The sequence below is a fragment of the Pygoscelis adeliae genome, unplaced genomic scaffold, assembly GCF_000699105.1.
Source record: "Pygoscelis adeliae isolate BGI_AS28 unplaced genomic scaffold, ASM69910v1 Scaffold306, whole genome shotgun sequence".
In the NCBI taxonomy this organism is placed as follows: domain Eukaryota; kingdom Metazoa; phylum Chordata; class Aves; order Sphenisciformes; family Spheniscidae; genus Pygoscelis; species Pygoscelis adeliae.
The window spans coordinates 767,718-789,305 of NW_008825072.1; the positions used below are offsets into that span (position 1 = coordinate 767,718).

The 21,588-nt window shown below is 42.3% G+C and overlaps 1 protein-coding gene across 1 annotated transcript in view; it reads left to right on the forward strand.

Annotated features, from left to right (window-relative positions):
• The window catches only part of TRABD2B (TraB domain containing 2B), a 480,754-nt gene that overhangs the window by 181,676 nt on the left and 277,490 nt on the right, over positions 1 to 21,588 (forward strand). The window contains exon 4 of the mRNA XM_009326602.1: positions 102 to 662. Within this exon, the coding sequence (XP_009324877.1) occupies positions 102 to 662 (561 nt within the window). The remainder of the gene's footprint in view (positions 1 to 101; positions 663 to 21,588) is intronic.

A 21,588-nucleotide genomic window follows, 5' to 3' on the forward strand; every position in this document is an offset into this window, starting at 1 on the left:
TTGGGGGAGAGGGCCCCCCCGAGGTGGGCTTTCCCCCCGGGGGCTCCCTCCTGCCCCTCTGCCCCTCCGCCACTGACCGACCCTCACTGTCCTCCCCCCAGCAAGGAGAGCTCAACTCCTTCCTCTGGACCATCCGCCGCAACCCCCCCGCATATCTCTTTGGCACCATCCACGTGCCCTACACACGGGTGTGGGACTTCATCCCTGACAACTCCAAGGCCGCCTTCCATGCCAGTTCCAGCGTCTACTTTGAGCTGGACCTCACCGACCCCTACACCATCTCAGGGCTGGCCAGCTGCCAGATGCTGCCCCACGGGGAGAACCTGCAGGACGTGCTGCCGCGGGAGCTGTACCGCCGCCTCAAACGCCACCTGGACTACATCAAGCTGATGCTGCCCCACTGGATGACCCCGGACCAGCGGGGCAAAGGGCTCTACGCTGACTACCTCTTCAACGCCATCGCTGGCAACTGGGAGCGCAAGAGGCCCGTCTGGGTGATGCTCATGGTGAACTCTTTGACGGAGACGGACATCCGCTCCAGAGGGGTGCCGGTGCTCGATCTCTACCTCGCCCAGGAGGCCGAGAGGATGAAGAAGACGACGGGTGCAGTGGAGAGGGTGGAGGAGCAGTGTCACCCGCTGAATGGGCTCAACTTCTCCCAGGTAAGGAGGCTCCTGGGCCTTGTGGCTTATCCCAGAGGTAGGGGCTGTTCTCCTCGCATTTCGGTCTGTTTATGGGGGCGAACCCCAAGCTTGTTGCAGCGGGGTGGGTTACTTGCGGGCCTCAACAGCCTTTGCGTCAGGCTGCCCGTTTTCCATTGCGCCGATCCGTGCTGCCTGCAAAATCCTGCAATGTGTGCAGTGAGTTTATCATGTGTATTATTTATTTGAGAGGCAAATGTCCAGGGTGTGAATGTGTGTGTCCGTTGGCTTGCCACTTGTGAGGGAAACTTCCACACCTCCTATCCTGTCCCAGAGCTGGGTAAAAAGTGCTTTTTTTCTGTTTGTTTGTTTTAAGTAAAGCAGCTCTGTGGTACTTGTCAGGAAGAGGATGAAGCATGAACAATGAAAAAAGAAATTTCAACATTGTTCAAATAGATTTAAGTACATGCAAATCGTTGGTCGTCTTTTTAGTAGTCACTCCAGGTCAAAACAAACTGGCTCACGTTGCCCTCATGTACTGGGGGAAATTAAATGTGCAATCTGCATGGATTTTTTTCATTTTGGAACAGGTAAAGTTCAGCAAAAAGAAAAGGATGTAGATTAGGAAACAAAAGTTATTGGTGTAACTGGACTCCAGAATTCTTTCAGTGGATTTAGCTTTAAACAACCAAATACTAAGCCATGCGATCTATTTCATTTCAGTGGATTAATCGGGAACACAGTCACAGCTATTGACTTTGCTTTGTGAAACTGTTTATATGAAATCAGATTTACTAGAAATTCAGGAAATGAATGTGTGTGGAAGAAAACAAATAATCCAGGGGAAATTTAAGATGGTGTCAGTTACTGCTATGATATTTCGTTTTTAACCTGCTTTTCATCATTAGTTTTGGATCAGCCTATTTCCAGCTTTACCTTACTGTCCTAGTTTGAGCAAAAAAATTCTTGGTGATGTGGGAATAAGGATTAAAGGACTGATCTTTGGTGTGATTAAAATGTCCTTAGAGTGCCGTCACTTCCCTCTCCCCTGAAGTCTAGTGGGAACTGTTTTAAGGGGAAAAAGTCTGGCTTTCACTAACATTTGGTTCATCCAATATTTCAACTAGAAGTCTAACTTTGCATACAGCCTTCAAAGGAGAAGATTGGTTGCATACGCTTTTGGAGGGATTTTCTTGTTTATCAACAAAAATAATTAAAAGAAAGCCCCTCAGGACCTTTGCGTTAATTAACGCACACACAAAACAAGGAATTCGTTTTACCCTGTTGTGTTTGAAAGGTTTAAGTGCCTATCCTCTCTGTTGAACCCCTTCTTTAAGGTGAGGTAAAAATAATGAACCATTCCCGACATCCAATAGCATTTGGTTGTATTAGGTCAAAAATGGCAGTTAGAATCAAGCACATGAAAGCACTTGGTTAAAAATGTACCACTTGGAAGCCTTTTAAATGTGAATCATATTACGTTTTTTTCTTTTTAGAGAGAGAGAGAGTGCACGACAGAGAAAGGAAAAGGGACCGAGTACAAAACTCACTGCTACTCTTACCATAATTCTGTTTTTCTCTCATTCTCTAAATTTTAAATAGAAACAAAAATTTCCCCTTCATTTTGCTACAATAATAATCTAAAAAAGAACAGCAAAGGTGTTACTGCTATTGGCAAGTAAAGGACAATCATTTATGAAAAAAGTTTGTGCTGATTAAAAAAATACATTACATTTTAATTATTACAGAGAATTGACATTGCTGCTAAAATAGATCAGCGTTCAGGAGGATTTTTCCTAGATGGAAGGTTTTTCTGGGAACAAGGCCACCAGAACAACATGAGACAAAATTAAACAAAACAAACCAGATATTTATTTTCTTGCTTCCTCTAGATTTCATGCATCCTGACACCTGGCTAGTTGTTTAACAATAGTAATTTGTAATGTTATCACACCGTCTGGCAGTCCTACTGCTTGGTGTATTACTGTGCTAATTTAGTGGAGTGGATTACTATCGCTAGGTTTCACCTCCCAATTCCAGGTCTTGGAACCTTCCTTAAGCGACACTTATTAAAACACACTAAAATGGAAATCAGAAGTTGAGCAGCTTTTGTCTTGTAGGGTGTTTGCACAGTTTGATGAGAACATCTGTGATAAATTACAGTCCCAAATCTGCTACGGGCATCGGCAGTTTTTACCTGTTTTCAGCATTACTGTTACAGGAATACTGCACGTACTTTCTGCATTCAGAATTCAGGTTTTAGAACTGTGCCTTGCTGAATCATGTCAATGCTTTTGTTTCCCCCATCCCCAAAGTCCAGTATTTTTGTCCTTAGCAAATTAAAAAAGAAAAAAGCTTTTTTTTACTTCTTCCCCTCAAAGGCAGCTTTGTGCTACTGCAAATATTTAATCTGACTACACGCACCAAATCTATTAATCTGATACCGTGAGGAGGAGGAAACCTAGGAGTGGTCCCGGTTTGGTACTTGGTTTTGATCTGCTCTGAAAGAAAGTGGATACACTTGCATTTTTGACCAGGAACGATCTTTGAAACGTTCTGTGTGTCGCTTTGAAATGTTGATTGTCTTAGCCGGATGAAAAGATTAAGGTGGCTCATATAATTGGCTGCTTCCTGGAGAGCCAGCTCTTGCAGGTAGAGCACAGTGCATTGTTTTCTATTGTAAACTCAGAAACTTTGTAGTTTGATGCTCTGCTCCCCCTGAAATCTCTGCTCAGTGTTTCGTGCTGCTCTCCCAAACGGGCACTGCTCCGATCACCCTCCTTTCCCGCTCACCGGCTGCTTTCCTGCATGGCTCATGGAGGGAGCATCCTCACTCCCCCTGGGGCTCCGGCAGCTGCTGGTCACACAAAGTCCGGGCCCCGGCTATTGTATAGTTGGTGGCAAGGTGTCTGAATCGCAGCAAAAGGCTGGGTTGGGAGCCTGGCTACAGGGGAACTCCAGTCAGGTTTGGGTCAGATCGAAATTTCACTGCTCCTTGGTATACGAAGTTTCAGGGTTTTTGCTGAAGGTGGGACAGAAAGAGCTGAGAGGCACACAAAGAGGAGGAAGCAGACAACTTTTCTGTCTGACAGCATAGATACTTATTTACAGAGTGGCCAGAAAGTGCAAAATCAAGTGGTCCAGGACTGAGGAGAGCTGGTGAGGGGCGGATGGCGTTCAGGGGCTTCTCTTGTTGGGATGCCAGCAGAAGCACTGCAGTGGGGGCCATGACAGGCCATGAGGACTTGACCATGCGTCCTGTGAGGGCCAGCTTGGGAGAGGGTTAAGTTTTCCCATCCTCTTTGTGACCCTCACACATATCTGTGGTGAAAAGCTCTCCCCTGGCTGACATACACTGTCGTTGGAGTAAGGAGGACGGAGATGGTGACTCCTACAGCTGCTCAGGTCCGTCTGTGTCCACCCTGATTGCCCAGGGCTGCGGTGGCTGAGCGCTCACGGGCAGCATCGCATCCCAACTAAAAGCCTGTGTGGTCAGCAAGGGGAAGGTGTTACTTTTCTACCCAAACTGCTCTGCCCTGGGGAGGTGGATGGTAGCTCTCACTCGTGTTTGATCCTGTCTCTCAGCAGGATCCCCAGACTGAGACAGTGTTGATATCCCTTCCTCCAAGTTAGAAATAAAATCCCTCTCCCATCCCATCTTGAGCTTGCTCTCTTCAGCGAGAATCTGCATTCAGCCCACGCCAGATGCCCTTAATCCCAAGGTTCATGAGGGGAATTTTGTGTCAGGGCCGGACTCCATCCTGACCTGTCGGTGGGGGAAGCCATCAGGCTGGAGGGGGGCCACCAGCACCCCCTTTTCTCTCCCTATGCTGGTCGGGGCTTGCGAAGCCCTGACTCTAGTCTTCTCTGGCCTGTATCATTTCCAACTGCAGGGGGAGATGTTAAATATCAAACCGGTGTTGATTGGATCAGAGACGGCCTCAAAGAAAGAAACCTTAGACCGTGCCAGATTAAACTTCACACTTCACCATTCTTCCCCTTTCATTTCTCTGCCGCCTCATTCTCTGCACAAATAAACCTTGTCTCCCTGCTTTCTACCAATGAGACAGCATTCAAGGGGCAGGAATGACTTTGTTAACAAAATCAGTCTTCATTTCCCAGGTCCTGCTGTTCCATCAAACCCTGGGACATGGCAGCTTTGATTACTCTAGTGATAGGATTAGAGGGGGAACAAGTACTGTTTAATAAAAGGCCGATGGGTGGTCCATCATGTTTGGTCACTGACAGATCTGCAGTCTTGAAGCTGGACATTCAGTGGCAAAACAGCACAACACAGTCATACATAGACAGGGCCATGGCCTGGACTTGCTATTCCATCTCCCCTATCCCCTTGAAAAATTAAACATTTCTGTGATTACAAAGCTGGGATTCTCAGAGCTGACAGGGACTAGTATAACTGACTTCAAGGGAAATTTGCCTGTTTATACTAATGAAAGATACAGGCTCAAAGTTTTCTAAGCCAGATTAAAGGGCTCAGTTTCAAAACTAGTTGACTTTTGACAGTCTGTGTAGTTTATTTGAGGGAGTAGTATTGATTTTTTTTTTTTACATTTTTTATCTTTTTTAAAGAAAAGTGGGGTTTGCCTAATAGAAAGCATGCCTTTTTGCTTCCAAAAAATTTCAGGCTTCATGAAAAGTAATGAAAAATAGCTTAGTATCATCTCTTTCAATTGCTGAATAATGTTGAAAGAAGCGTTGTTAAATGGTTTGATTATACATAGTTAGACATAGCGCACACAGTTTTCAGCTTGCTGGCTTTAATTAAACTATCACCCTCTTCACCCTCCCGCACCCCAGGGTAAAAAAATTCCCCCAGTAAAGTTAACCTTGGGTTAGAAATTCATACAGCAGAAATAGAAATGCTTCCATTTAACTCCCTTTGAATACTAGTGGAGCTGCTTTACGTCTTTACCAGGGGAACTGTTGCGGGTGAAACTATGCAGGTATTAAAACTACAGTAGTCACAGTAACACCTGAAAGGATCAGCAGCTGACGTTTTATAGCTGTAACTGACTGTACGTGTTGTTCTTTACAGCCAGTTACTGTGTGCTTCTTCACCACAGCCCCCTTGAAAGGCCCACCCTGGCATTTGATGCCTATTAAGAAAAAAAGCCAGTCAGTTAATGATGGCTGGAGGGGCAGCTGGCAATTCATCTATTGTATTTATTGTGTATATAACTGCAAGAAGTGTTTGTAGAACAGGTTAGATATAAGCCCTTCCTTTCTCTCTGATCCTTCACACCTCCCTTGGTAAGATCCAAGCCTAGGACAGGTGTACCTGCCTCCCATGAGCAGATCTGAAGAGGACTCTGCTGGTTGATTTGTTTGCAAAATTATGGGTGCTGCTTGTGATCGTTTTTAGGCAGGAATTGCGTCTTTGTAAGGTGGACTTTAACAGGAACAAACCCCCAGAAAACAGCGGCAAACAAGCCTGGAACTCAGGGGAGTCCCTACCGTGTTTGAGGCAGCTGAATGTTACCAGTGTATAGAAATCAAATTGCAGAATTGTGCCATTTTTTTCTGTGTGTGTGGCAAGAGGTGAGTTGAGGTCAGAGCATGGTCTCTTTGGCTCCGGCGATGCCTGGTCCCGGCAGCAGAGAGCCCTGGTACCGCTGCAGTGTGAGAGGTGCAGGGAGCACGTGGGCACGTGCTTTGCTCCCTGGAGGAGATTCACTCCGCAAGCTCTGCTTGAGGGAAGGGGATCAGAAGAGCGACAGATGACCCAAATCCATCCCCGTACTTAGGCACTAATGCTGCTTTCAAATCCCTGTGGGATCTCCCCTGGAGCAGTTTGCCACCTCCAAGCTCCTCACCCAGTAAGTGCAAAATACCCCCTCTTCAGTAAATGATATTTCCACAGCGATGATTTTCTCTCTGTTTGTTGTCTGCTGTCAGTTTCTGATGCTGTTGCAACAGCAGTCAGGATCCTGCCTGGGGCCCAGAGTGCTTTGCTTATAAACAGAACTAACCATTGACCTTAAAAACCTCAACTTCAAGTATAGTGCAACCTACAGTCCTCAGAAAGTCTTTAACAGCCTCCCCTCAGCTCCCTAGTGAGTAGCAATCCATGTTATAAAGCCAGCCCACATCATTCAGGCTAGTCAGAGGTTCCTGTATTGAAAAGGCCAGAAATGATCTTAAGCAAGGGCACTCATTCACCTTGCACTCCTGTGGAGACGGAGATTGGTGGCAGGGCTCCTGGCAAAGCATATTTGGGAACTTCAGAGGGACATACTGTAAAATAACAGGTTTCCCCTGTGCTAGGCTTTAGACTGTGAACCCTTATTAATCTCTTCACTGTCATTAGGAGTTGATGAGACAGGTAAAAGGCAGAAGAAATCAGAGTTACTGCTTGAGCCCAATGAAATTGGTGTGATTTCTTTCATCTTTTGGTCCTATTAGAGGGGTTCCCTGTATGCTTGGATGAGGAACTGTAAAATGACTTCCCCAGAGCACAGTGTTTAGGATAGCACAAAAATGGAGATTTTGAGCAACAACCAATGTTTTGGGAACGTCTTTTTTTTTTTTTTTTGACTTTCAAGAGTTAGTGTTAGAAGAACCCTATTTTGCAGGGAGACATACCTGCCAAGTGTCCACACACCTTCCCAAATCCCTCTTTCAAGCTGACAAGCAATTCAGATCCTAGATGCTACTAGACTTAAAATCCACAAAAAGCACTGTGGGTTGATCATAAAACTTCAATATCTTTCTGACCCGCTCAAATTATTCCGCTCAAATTATTTATAGTTTGCAGTCACTAAGACATTTTTCTGAACATTGCAACAATTTGTGAACCTAATACTCTTTCTGTAACCCATAAAGCATTATGGTTTCCAGCTCGCTTGAGACACTAGAAATTAAACTGGTGCCTGCAGAGCTTAAAACTGCAGATATCAGTGTTTGAACTTAATATCTCAGCTCATGGACTGGAATTGGAACAAGGCTATACTCTCTGCAGAGTGGGAACAGACATGCAACTAAAATGCATGACTGGTTGTATCTGTTACAACAGCTAGTAGTTATGGCGTCTCATTCATCTCCATAGATTTGCTTTTTCTGGTGTTCAAGAGAACAATATAGCTGCCTTGTGTTATTGTTATTGTTTATTGCATCTAGTTGTCATTTAAATGCATAGAGAATTAGAAGTGACATGGTTAATACCTGTGTCGGAAGCTCAAGCAGGAATTAGCACAGATGACTGCTGCTTTTATCACTAGTTATTCCAACAGCAGTCCTTACCACTTGGGTTTCCAATTTTTAGAGCTTCTGCTGCAAGTCATTTCAGGACTTCTAGCACAATATAAATGAAAGTTGCTAAAAACTGTAAATTAAAACCATGTGTTCAGCATTTTGGGATGGATGTTGTATTACTTGAGGAGGCCCATTAGCAAAAGTATTTTTAGTTTGAATGAGATCAAAGACCCTAGATTTTCCACTCTGAGGGTCATTTAACATAGGGCTAGACACCCCATTTCTCATTGTACATAGACTCCCATAGGCCAGTTACGCCTGAAGAAATCATCATCCCTGAAATATTGTAATTAGATGTATTATCAGTGGACCACTGCTGATCACCTCTGTCCAGGCACTGCAACAACACTGAGGGTTGAAGAGTCTTGCAGATGTCAAAAGGGAGTTTTATTACTGACTTCTTCAAAATCAGGATTGCAGCCCATGCCAGTGGGTAGCGGTGCTAGATGTGAAAGACCATTGGTATGAATCAAATCCTGTATGTTGTACTCATTCCAGAGTGTCCCTTGAAGCCAGGGATAATACTGAACCAATCCCAGAAACTCCTATTGGCAAATAGAGAAAGCATTGTAAAAAAAGAAAAAGAAAGTGTTCCGATTTCTTCTTTTCCTAGGCTCAGTTAATGTGGAAGTTATGAAACCTTTCAAATGCATTCTAGTCCAGAGGTTCTTCATGCTTGGGTATCCCTGCAAAATCACAGAGTTCATTGAGATGGGCATGGAGAAAAGCTAGCAATTCAGTCATAGCCAACATCTTAGCTGTAACAACACAATTAAGGGAATAACAGTAAATGCTTTACGTTTTCCACAGATTGCATCAAACTTGCTTCTTCTACCCTAAGTCTTGTATTTGGGCACCCGTTGGGAGACACAGATATCCCCAATACATAAAACAGAGAAGAAGCTGCCTTCATAGAGCAAAGCGATATTCATCAGGCTCCCTTCGTGAGCCAAGGAATGAGAAAAAGGAAACAAATCTTTAAGTTATTTTCAAACCTCTTTCCATTTTAATAAAAGTCAACTTACAGGGAACACAGGGAAAATATTTCTTTAAAGTATGAGATTCTATGTCTTGAAAGCATCCCCTCAATATTTTAGAGACTGTATTAAATCCAAGGTCTCCATTAGGCTCCCTCACTTTTGTTTAACAATCACAATGAAGACTGATTATTCTCTGTACACTTTCTGCCACCGCACAGATTTTGCTTTCCTTTGATTTCTTGCAGGCTTTTCCTATTACAGGTGACAGCATAATAGTGATGGGGAATATTTATTTAAATGTGAGACAAAATGCTCACAGTATAGGAGTTTGCAGAGTCAGCAGAGGGGGAGAGGGCAAAAGGGTGATTTGAGAAACATGCCCAACTTTTTGAAGGTCTGTATTTCTGGCATGTGATTGATTTACAATTTTAGAAATGATCATCGAGATTAATGTCATTCCAGCAGTGAAGTGTGATGGGACACGTCCCAGTGTGTCCCACTGGTTCTAAAGCACTGGTAAAATCACCATAGCACTATTAATTGCAAAAGAGCTAAGCCTTACACCATGTGAAGAGCTGGTCCTGCCATACTGGGAGCTAACTGGGATGCCAACTTGTAGTTTGCTTTCAAGCTCAGGTAATTCTTTATTTTTGGGATATCACAGGAGCAAGAGAGGTGCAAGTATGCTATAGGGTCTCAAAATGATTCTTTTTATAAGAGTTTATACAGAAAGCCCTTCTTTTTCATAATGACTTTCTTTCCTGATTAACACAAGAAAAAGCTAGAAAGAACATTCTCAAAAAAGCTCATTATTTGCTTGCAGAAGGAAATAACTCACTAGACATAGAATCAAACTCAAGTTTTTAGTACCAAGTTATGGCCAAAACAATTCTAACATGGCAAGGCCTTCAAACAACTGGGATGCTGTATTGGTAGACAGCTGCAAGCAAACTGAAGTTCAGTTCCTTCAGCATTTCTCCTTTCCATTTGCAGAACACCAGGGAGATATTTTATTTGCTTAAGGGTGTGAGCGTCAGGCCATGAGACTAGATTATACCATCCTGAAATAATTCAGATCTTTTGGTGGCGAGATGAAGTTCAGAGGGTCAAGGCAGCAGGCGTTCGCAGGCACGAAACACTGTTCGACTTTATGGATTGGCATGTTGCTGTATGCAGACTTGCACTGACTAGCTTTTTACGCAGCTAATTGTGTGAGGCCAGGGAGGATTTTCTTTATTAACTCAAGTGGCTTGGCTGTGAAATGAGACATACTGTACAGTATATAATTCAAGCTCACTTTCAAAGGCATTTTTGTTGAAGCCAGGTATCCAGAGAGACCTGAGCCTTTAACATGTATGCATCTGAAACACGCTCTAGAAACTTAATAATTTAAGGTCAGCATTTACACTGGTTCATGTTCCAGTAATGGAATAGTGCTTGCTTTAAAAAAATACTCTATTTATATCTTAATGTATAAAGATGTGTTTTTGCTGAGAAAGAAACTGACTGCTTTGAGCACTTGCTGTGTGTTAACTATGACTGGATAAGCTTGTAAGGGACATAGCATGTAGAGACTTCAGCAAAATTACGGCTCTGAAGTTGAAAGAAAACATAGTTGGGTGTGCTTGGTGTATATTCTCGAACCTGAAAGTATTAGCTGTTGAGAATCACTTGTAGTAGTACCCTTTTGTGTCTTGGGAAGTACAAAGAGCTATAATCTCCCAAAAGGTGTCTCATTTTGGCATATTTTGGGTGGATTTTGTCATTACTGACAAAGAGATCCCAGTGGAAGATATCCCTAGGAATGCAAAACACAATCACCAAAACCTACACAAGATCCCTTATCATGCTCTCTCTAAAGCTGTTGCAGATTCATTTGAATTACACTGGAAAGATTTATCTCTTATTAATGGAGCGCTCTTCATTTTTTAAAATTGAGTTGTGCAACACATCGAGTAACAATGTCATAACACATCATAAATCAGTTTGTTCACTGAAGGATTCTAGATGAGTTAATCTAACATTCTGGACACAGTTCATGAACAGTTAATTTTAGCAGTTCTCTTTGATATATATCAGTTAAGGCAAAGCAACTCTAGCCATTGCAGAGTAGAGTCAAAACTGGTTAACGGCAAAGCAAGTACAGACAAAGATTGTTCAGAGATAAAGCCTTTGGCAGATCATTCAAGGGATCTTTGCTTTATATAGAACAATTGTAGCTCTAATACCAGCAGTACAGACACTGGGACAAAGAGAAAACACACACACACACACACCAAACCACAGAAGAAAACCACACACACCACTTGGTACTTGCATCCAGCAAGAAAGTGAAGCTAAAGTTCACCAACCCTGACGTAGTTACCAAAGAACTCCATGGCAGGCAATGAGATGGGAAGAAATACCCCCAAAAAGGCATTCAGGAATTATTCCCATTGTTAGTGGGAGAAACTGAGAACGTTTGATTTGAAACACAAAGTCATCCGGCAGCCTGCCAAATGCGATTTATCTCAAGGTCATGCAACATAAATAACCCCAAGGGTTAGCTCTAAAGTGGAGGAGCAGGAGGTAGCCAAACAAAAATAGGGGAAGGGATTCCTCTCTCTTCCCTGTGGATGTTTGGCATGCTACTGACAAGGTTTCAAGGCCTGGCACTCCTAACGAGTCTAGTATATTAAGGGTAGTAAAACACACCAAGAGCAGGAAGTACAGCTGAACATAGCATCATGGAAGGGACTGTGGTTTGAGACCAAGCCACTAAGCTGTCACGCATTTTCTGCAAGAATTAGTCAGGGAGACTAATTAAAAAGGAAAAGTCAGCCAGAAAAGATTTTCCTCTTGGAAGTTTAAGTCTGAAAATATTGATCCCTGTTATACAGTAGGGACAACCAATGTTTATTTTCTGCTCGACTGGGTGGTCACATGAATTTTCCCGTTCTTCCAACACACCGAAGTATCAGAGCCTTCTTACATTTTTTAAGAGAAAAACAAGCTTATCGACTGTGGCGTCTAGTAATCCATCATCCCTATCAGTCAGGGAAGGAAGGGTTGTGTTTTGCCAAGATCGCTTAGACCTGAGAGTATAGCTTTGAAGATACCAATGGGAGAATCCCAAAAGACTTGGCACCTGTTCTTTTGTTCTCTGGGGTAAAGCTCAGTGTGGTTCCCGTTAAAACAAATTAAACAAGTATGCAGTCCTTGAACCTAGAACCCAAGACTCCATCCCTGTGGTCCTTGAAACTGAGCAAGGTGTCTTTCCCACTGGTTTATGTAGAAAGGAGTTTTGTGTAGCCAAATAATTTGTTAAGAGAATTAGGAAGAAAAAAAAAGTTAGTCAATATTCTTCTAATTTATTTGTGATTTAGATAGGCTTAAAAAGCAGACTGAGTGGAGTTACTTGTGGTTTCATGTTGAATTCTTGATGCCATGAAAAAAGTGAACTAAACTCACTAAGTCAGAAGGAGAGTTTCAAACTGAAAGTGTTTTGAACCAGCTTTCCCTTTCCTGATTCAGCCAGCACCACTAGAGATCACTATACAGAGTCCTGTACATCTGTATGGTCTGAGCACCGGTCCTTCTGAACAGAAAGGAAGCAAGCTGGGCATCCGGATAAGGAACCCTGATCGTTAATATATGCATATAGGACTATTTTATATCTGTAGGCCTTACATAATGTGTTGGAAACTGAGGCATGACTTCAGAAGCTGAAATATCCCAAATATGTTATTATGTCTGGGGCTAAGACTGTGATTTATCCATCTATTAATTTCTCTTATCCCTTTCAACTTATTTAATACTCTTAGAAAAAGAAGTATTTGTATGTGGAGGGACTGGAGTCAATGAGGTGGTGGTGGGAAGCGGACATCTACAGAAGTCTATTCTGATTGCAAACTCCAAAACCTGCCATTCTTCAGGCAAGGGATTATGGGACACATCTCCATCCCTTGGTGAATAGAGCAGCTCCACCCATCTTTGCACCCTATTTTAGTCTGTAATGAAACTGATTTTCTCAAACACGAATGATCTTTAAAAATGGCAGAGGGCATAGAATTACATCATTAGTAATGAACCAAAGGCTTTTGTGTTGCAACAACTTTTGTTGAGGGATTATTGTGTTGAAAATCCACTGATTTTGGCAGAGGCTGGAGAATTCAGCAGTTCCACTTTGCATGTCCTGCCATCATTCAACAAGCAGACCCTGTTGCTAGACATTGCAGTAGGGCAGCCAGTTGGCTTCTCCCAACCTCCTTAGGTTTCCAGATGTCATAACAAAATGAGAGAGAGAGACTTAGCCATCTTCCATTTGTTTACGCTGGAGCTGCTAGGCAGAGACCAAGCCACAACACTGCACAGCTTTTCAAAAAGGACTTAATAGGCCGCTCTGTAAACAGATCTAAATATTTGCTCCAGTGACATTTATCGTATCACACTTCTGGCGCGAGTGTTTCGTCCTTGTTTTGCTTGCGTGTTTGGATTCTCTTATAAACATTAATGAAGTGCTTGAATACAAATGAATAATCCTCCCCCTTCTTCCCACCCTGGAGGGGAGGGGAATGGGAGGGCATGAAGTAATAATAGTTCAACCTTCAACCCATAATTGCTCAGTACATTTTGATGACAGCTTTCGTTCTCACATGCTTTAAAAGACTTTGTTCAGCATGTACATCCATGCAGAAGGCATCACACCTTTCTTCAAAGGCAGCTGCAGCTGGGGTTGGGGTAGGAGGCAGTTACCACACAGCAGTGTGTCATTTGATGTTTGATTAGTCATAGCAAGTTGACCTGCTGCTGGATTCCCAACAGGATGGAAGAATTGTGCCCCATCTACATGGCTTTTAATAGGGGATATATTTAATATATTCTTCCCTAAGCATCTGCTTTTCGCTATTGGCTGGACAGAATAGTGGGCCTGAAACACCTCAGATCTAACTCCATATGGCTGTTCATCTACCTCTTGCTGGAGAACTGAGGTAATTTAATAGGTATTTTGCAATTACTTACAGCTTGAGTATGACTGGAAACAACGCGCTTCCGTATAGCCCCTTCTGTTCTCTCAATGCCTTTACAGAGGACATAGGCCCTAGAAAGCGGGCAGCTTGGTCTGGCTTTTGATTTCCTTGCTAAAGGAGGTTGGGGGCATGGGTAAGGAAAGACTGACCAAATTTTATTTCCATAGGTGGTTACCATGGGGGCAGCCTTTAGAATATTTTTATATTGTCTAGGTATGAGGCCATAAAACAAATGTGTTAGATGCCTGTTTCCTGATTATAAGAGGGGTGAAGTTGTGAAGCATATCAAGGCTTCATCTCTCAACCTGCTCCAGACTGAAAACATTGAGTATCTCATTCCTGTGTGGGAGCAGTTACAATACTACTCCGTTCTCCTTGTGCAGTTCAAAATGTCACCGCATCTTCCATACACAGTGAATTATCATGATCTCCTGCCAGGTGGGACAGTGCTTTGCTCAAGACCTTACTAAGCATCTTTAGTTCCTGCAGCTGGGCTTGTAGGAGCAGTGGTTTGGCTTGCTTGGAAGCCAATAATAAAAGAAAGTCCATATTAGCCAACAGGGTGTCTTCAGAAATTCCCCAAACTCATGCAACTATGCTCCGAGTTCTTTGTTAAGAGCAAAACTGCTGTGTTTAAGCTGTGGGACATAAAAGAAATAATCAATGCCTAGAAAGTAATCAAAAGTTCATTCTTCAGACAATCTTTAAGAAAAAAATCAGCCTGTACAAGACATCTGCGGGTTTGTTGTCTGCAATAGTAGTAAGTGCAAAGGATTTATTTCCCAATAATCAGGCTTTGGGAGGTCAAGATTCATACCCAAGAGGAAAGAAATGCTTGTGTTTCCTTCATCTGAGTGATTAAGTATAAAGTGGGTTAAAAATTAATACTGCCTTTGGATCAGCATGTATATGAAACCATTCAGTCTGCACATACTTGTGTACTATTAGAAAGTGCCTGTCAACTCCATTAATTATCAAATTGCTTATTCAGTCTATACATTCCTTGCATAAATCCATATCAACTTTGCCTCTTGTAACAGTATTTGTTTATATGAACCGGAACGCTCAATCCTGAGCAGTCTAAAACGCCTCTCGAAAGAATTTCTTAGTCCTTCCTTACAGGGACCCAGACTAATTGCTATTGAGAGGACGTTCTGTGGGGTACTTTTTTGGTGGGGAGTTGGGAGTAACAAAATTGTCTAGAAAGGTGTTCCCTTGTCACCTCTGTCGATGTTGATAGTTAAGATAGAACGTTGTTACAGTTCTCAGCAGCTGTGAAGTGCACACTGGAAAAAGAAAAAGCTGGGAGAAAGGGACAGAAAAAAGAATTTGCTGATATTTTTGTCATCCTCTGCCTGATGTGCCAACACTAATGGGGGCTTTTTTTTTTTGCTAATTTATAGTCCAGTGCATTCCAGGGTCCCCGTCGCTCAAGCATTCTATCTTTCGCTCATTTGCTGGAACACAAACATGGAAGTGTATTTGGAACTTGCTGGAGCCTTAAAAAAACAAAATTAAGGCAAGCTGCCAGATCACAATCTAATACACAACATATGTTTACAGGGTTATAGTCTCTTGCCATGCTGGCTTAGCAGCACTCCAGTGTGAAGTAGAGTAAATGCCTTCCAAGACCTTTTATCATCCATCGTGCTTATCAAAAAGTAAAAATACTGTTTTTATTTCAGCAAACGTGCCTTTCCTCTTGTCTGAAGCCCTTTGAATTCCCTGCCACATTTGGGATCAATGGAAGAGCATGTCCTTGGGCTTGTTTGTCTAGTTCTCCTCTTCTTCACAAGAACTCATCTGCCTCAGGTCTGACTGGGTTCATCCACCAGTTTGGCAAGCATCCCTGAACAGGACCCCTAGTCTGTAAGGAGAGAGTAATGTTGACCTCCGTCTGCCTTGTGCATTTGTAGTGTAAGTCATGGCACTCTATGAGGAGTCTATGAAGAGGAAAGGGTTGTCCAAGTGTAAGACACAGGATTGAAGTGAAGGAGGTGTTTTAAGCTAACTCGGGTTACCTCAGCTTGTCCAAATGCAAGAGGTCCATTGATACACACTCAGTTCAGGCCACAGGCTGTAAAGAATTAGCCAGCAGTGATTCAGTTTACCTGTTGTAACTTCTTAGTATCCTGAGTTGGCCATTACCATATTTGAACCCCAATTTAGAGACAGAGGGAGAGTTCTTGATAAACACATAAACATGTATAAGCCATTTCCAACCTTGAAAAACGAGACTAGGCTAGTTCTAGACAACATAAAGCCAAACCAGTCCCTTAGTACTGTAAGGAAAAATTGTTTGCTTCAAACTTTAGCCCTCTCTTGGGAGTCTTCAGCACTACTGAGAGGGTAGTGGCCAGTGGCCATTGGCATAGCCAATGAGTCCCACTAAGACTCTGTGGTTCCCTTCTGGGCTCTGTTATCTATGCCTTACACTGTGCTGGTATCTACTCATCCAGTGGTTACTCCACTCAATCCACAGCAAGATAGGACCATTGAGACTGGACTCTGCTGCAGTGGAGAGCTGCAAGCTCAAGGCAAGGACTCTTGTGACAGCACAAGATTTAGGAGTGGGATGCAATGGACAATGCTGCAAGGCAGAGGGAATGGAAAACAGGGACAGTTACTCCAGACTCCTGTCACCTCCTGTGGCTGCTCTGCCCAGCGTGGAGTAGACTAGCTGCAAAGCTGCTACAGCAGCAGCTGGATGTGGCCTGCAGAATGGGTAATCAGTCCAGGAAAATTAAACTTGAAGTGTCAAAAAATATTGTGAGATGAGTCAAAGACTTGGTGGGTATACGAAGCTCTGAAAGAGCAGTAGCCCATCACTTCTTTTTCTCCTGCTCATTCTCCATATGTAGGATATACCTCATGTGATCCATGAAGCATGCTAGGCCACCTGGATCCTATGAGCTCTACGTGCACTACTCCAAGCTATCAACGGCTGTGCTTGCAGGTGAGCTGTACTAGCAGGATGCAAGGCTTGACTTGTAATTATCTGTATTTTGAGGAAAAAGAGTTCCTTCAAATGTCTCAATTTCAAATTTATAGTGAGGCTAGAAAAACCCAGGAGTTTCATCAGCAAAACAACAGTCTGGTGACTGACCCGAATGGACATTTTTGTGCTGTTAGTTCATAACAACACATTAAAGATAGAAAAGACTAAATTCTTAACTTTTTTCTTGAGTTACAATTGTTGTTCCCTGCACTGCTGAACTGTGGAAAGCAACAGAGGTGGAAGTCTCTTAGCAGCTTTGGATGAATATGTTAACGGAGGAGAAAGTCCTTAGGTGCTTCCTTGATGGGAGCTCTCTAACACAACTCCAGGATGCCTGACTAGCAGATTGTTTGAGATAGTGTGACTTTACCTCTATAGAATATGTTCTTTACAGACATCAGGAAAGTTATAGTGCTTTACAGCTTACGAGTTATTCTTGCCCATAGGAGACTTAATATGTATTTTCATCTAATTTCCAGCGGGTCAGATCTCTGCTCGCATTTAGTAGTATCATGCTGTGAGCTGTCATTGTTCTTGAAGTAGTTATGGATCAAAATGGGGGGCAGGACATGGCAGTTTCACCTCAACATTTCATCAGGGAGGTACCTCTTAGATTGGCTTAGCTTGAAGTTCATTTCAGAAATAAAAATCACATACATGGAAGCCACATAGGCTGTAGTATAAATACAGATCTTGCATCTCTTGCAGCTCCAGGACTTCGTTCTTTGTAGCTCAGTTGATCTAGATCTCTTGCCTTTATCCTTGGACCACAGACAACCAACTTACCCTTTCACTCAGAGACAGATTGAAGATGTGGTCATGGTTTGGATTTTCAGTCCCTCATCTTTTTCTTTGGTTCCAAGAAGTGTCTTCTTTCTATCAGTAAGGAGATCAGCTGCCTAGTTCAGCTTTTGAGTCAAAAGTTTAGCCTTCTGCTTGCAATGCTTGTTTGTCTTTGCTGCTTGGTTTTAAAGCAATTTCTGTATCTCTTCCCCATTCTTTTTCAGTTGTGCATAGTTTTATTTGACTGGTAAGTGCAGAGTAAGGTTTAAAAGAGTCAGACAGTAAAAGTCCATGTTGGCAAATTCCTTGGACACAGTGACTATTGGGATAATGACGTCTCCCTGACATAGGCTCTGTTTCCTATATTTCAACAGTATTCTAGGTCCTAATCACTGGCTCTGTGCAGAAAGCATTTACTGTATGCTTTGCTGCTGCCCAAATGCAGATGTAGGTTTCAGATTATGAGATTTCAAGTTCTGAGAATCAGCATTGGTTTTAATGCTCTTGATGACACAGCCAAATAGTGTTGTTATGATAAAATTCAAAATTCATCTCTGAAGCACCTCTTTCTAGCGTTGCCTCATGCATTCTCAACTAGCAACGTATTCCTTTGTCTAAGTGACTTCCACTGTTGGAACTTTTTCCTAACATATTTAAGGTTTTCCTTTACTACTTCCAGATGTAGTCCCTTGTTTTACCATTCTTTGACTCTAAATATATTTTCTCTGGTACTAGTACTGCTCAGTTATTTGGATAGAGCTGTCATGATACACAAGATCATGCTCTCTCTCTTTTAGGAGACATTTATTAAAGAAAATTTTTACAACTACAGACAAACAAACAGGCTTCTGCAGAGATTGAATTTCAGTTTTGTCTTGTTTGTTAACCAAGACTCACACCCTTTCTGGGACAGTTCGTAGAGACACCTCGTGGCTGTCAGGAGCTCTACAGAGCACATTGCAGTCATGTCAGATTGATTTATACTAAACCTTAACATCCAGAGTCATTTGTGAAAGAGTTATGAGGAAGGCTGCCAACCTGCTAATTAAAAGCTAGAAATACTTTAGGTTCTGTTCTGATGGAAACAAGTAAGCAAATCTGTTCTAAAGTGGAATTACCCCCCCAAAAAACAACAGCATGTTGTCTGTCTGAGTGTAATTAAAACTATCAAAGGCAATTTTCTATTTAAAGATAAAAAAAATTTGGTTAGTTCCTAGATTCCCATACTCCAGTTTACACTCCCACTCTCCCCATTCTGTAGAAGTAATGTAGAAGCAATGCAGGCAGCTCAGACTGCATGAATGCAGTTTGTCGGTGTGATTCTTAGCTTCTCAGTCAAAAGCCACACTAGTCAGTGTCAGAAAAGCAAAAAACCAAGCTCCGTTCCCTTCAAATACACAAGTCAGGAGTGAATTAGACAGTAAGCTTTATGCAAGAGAAAGCCAGACTGACTTCTTTAGGTTTCAGGTCATCCATTAATGTAGATAATTTAAACAAGTGAGTCCTGGTAAGATTGCTCACCAGGCAATAAGTCTTTCAAATGGTAAGTGAGCAAGACTTTGAATCCACTATCTCCCTGAATTGGCAAAGTATGCAGCTTTTCTTCTGTTTGATAGAAACTCTTCCATGAAAGTGGTGTTTTAAAGAACAGAAGCCCTTAGATGAATAAAGTATATAACCAAGCAGTTTTACTGGATATAATTGCTTTAGACCCGGCTGAATAGAGGCCTTGTGATTTCATTACTCTTACATGTTTAGATCCAAATCATATCATATCATAATCAAATCACAATTTTATATATTTATAAATCAAAAGGACAGGTAGGGAAGTAGAAATAGTCATGAACTATTTGTCATTTCTGTTACGTTTCCTTTTCCCAGTGAAAACCGAATCATGAAAAATGCTGGAAACCATCTTTCCATAACAAAGGAGAATAAAGTCCTTCACGTGCTTTGCACAAGGCTGAAAGAGGCTTTGCCTGGAGAAATTAGTCAAAAGGTCCAGAGAGTCCCTCAAATTCAGGGGCTAGCTCCTACTTACAGCTGGAGTAAGGAGGCAAAACAGTAGCAAGAAGGACAGAGTTATGGAAAGTATGAATTCAGGGTATTTTGCTCTTAATGGTCAATCCTCATCTTCTTTAACATAGAAACATTAGAACAATAAAATGTGTCTGTCTGCCTTTCTGATCTGTAGAGTGTCTCAGGGGAGTAGGAGAGTGCCATTACAGAAGATGACAACTCCAAGTCAGTAGCGGGACTCCATAAGAATTTTTTTGCCTTAATCAGAACCTAAGACTGCCTAAAAAAGGTTAGAGCTAGGTGTGCGTGTTGAGTATCATGCTTGAGCTGAGACCGTATCTAGGGGTACTTCCACACATTTTCTTTAAATGCCCATGCAGCCTCCTCACATTGGGCTGGACATCCAGCTAATACTTCCTTCTATTCTATGAAAAGCATACACTATGTAGGGTAACATTCAGGTCTTCCAAGTGTTAAGGCTTAAAAAAAAAGTCACCATGTTTACTTCAACTTTCCCTTTCTAAATTGCTTTGACAGCCCAGTGCTTTTCTAACTCGTTTTGGGGAATATCCAGTCTGCCATTGGAATTATTTGAATTGTACAGAAAGAAAGGAGGGCCTGTTTCCCTCCGAATTCCATATATTGTGTCGCTGGAGCTTTTCATGTTCCATAAACAATGCTCTCTTTTTCTAACCCTCTCCCCCTCCTGCCCGTAGCCTGACTTTCTATAATTTTCTTGACATGGACAACTCAGCATTTTTGTGAAAAGCTATGACTGATTTTCTGCAGCTTTACAAACAGGAGCTTGCTAGTGATTTCAAGAGGATCAGGTAGTTTGATGCAAGCTAGATTGGGTAGTGTCTCTGGGACGTCAGACACGTCTCAGCAGTGCATCTGGTTGTAAATGATTGTTTTCCCTTAAAACATTCATGATCTCCCATTGGCAAGTCTCCTCTCATAACTAAGGAGACATTTGGAAAAAGGTAGGTATTTTTAAATGTCATCTTAATCCCTGTCAATCTCTAGCCACATACAAGCTAGTGGCTTCATTTTTCCACACACCACTCTTTTTTTTAAGTTAATAATTCAGTTATTATGCGAGTGAAATCTCAGGAGGTACTCAGAGTTGCAGGCGCTCTGGAGTTTAAGTTCATTTCAAGCTTCCTCATGAGTCTCTTAATATTTGAATGGTGTTTCATGGTCTGTCTTTGGCAACTCATGAAGTTGGATCCCAGGAGAATAATCACAGCCTAGATAAGTAGCCATGGTAGATATTGCAAAAGCAGTAGTGCTTCTGTAGCTCTTCAGTGGCTTGATGCCTCAGTATTTTTTTGTTTCTTTACCAGGAAGATGGATAATTTCCAGTCTTAATGACCACGCATGGGAAAGATGAATAAGCGGCATTTGAGAAGGGTGTCTGATTGGTCACACCCTTGTCTGGCTGTGCTTGCTGGTGCATTTTGCATAGCATTTCTGGAATACTTTTGCAGTAATGAAAGGGTTATTGCAGCATTTGACTTTAACCTTATAAAGGCTTTAAAAGAAGTGCCAAGCCCCTGTAGTCTGAAAGCATCAACACTGATCGTGTGCCATGTCATGAAGAGGAAAAAAAATCCCTTTCAGTGTTTGCACTGAACATGAGTGTCACTTTAAAGCTCTAGGTTGCTTTTAAAACTGCCTTGCAGCCCGACAGCTTTGCGGTGGACCTGAGAGGTCTTGGGTTAATGTCATCTAATGCATCCTAATGGGTAGTCTAATTGTAACTGCCATTCCAGCTGTCCCTTGTGTGTTTAACTCATGTAAATGAAAAACACAGCTTTCCAATTTACTCTTCAGCTTGAAATATTATCTTCTCCTTAAGTAATGTGTTTTAATGTCAGAAGCAA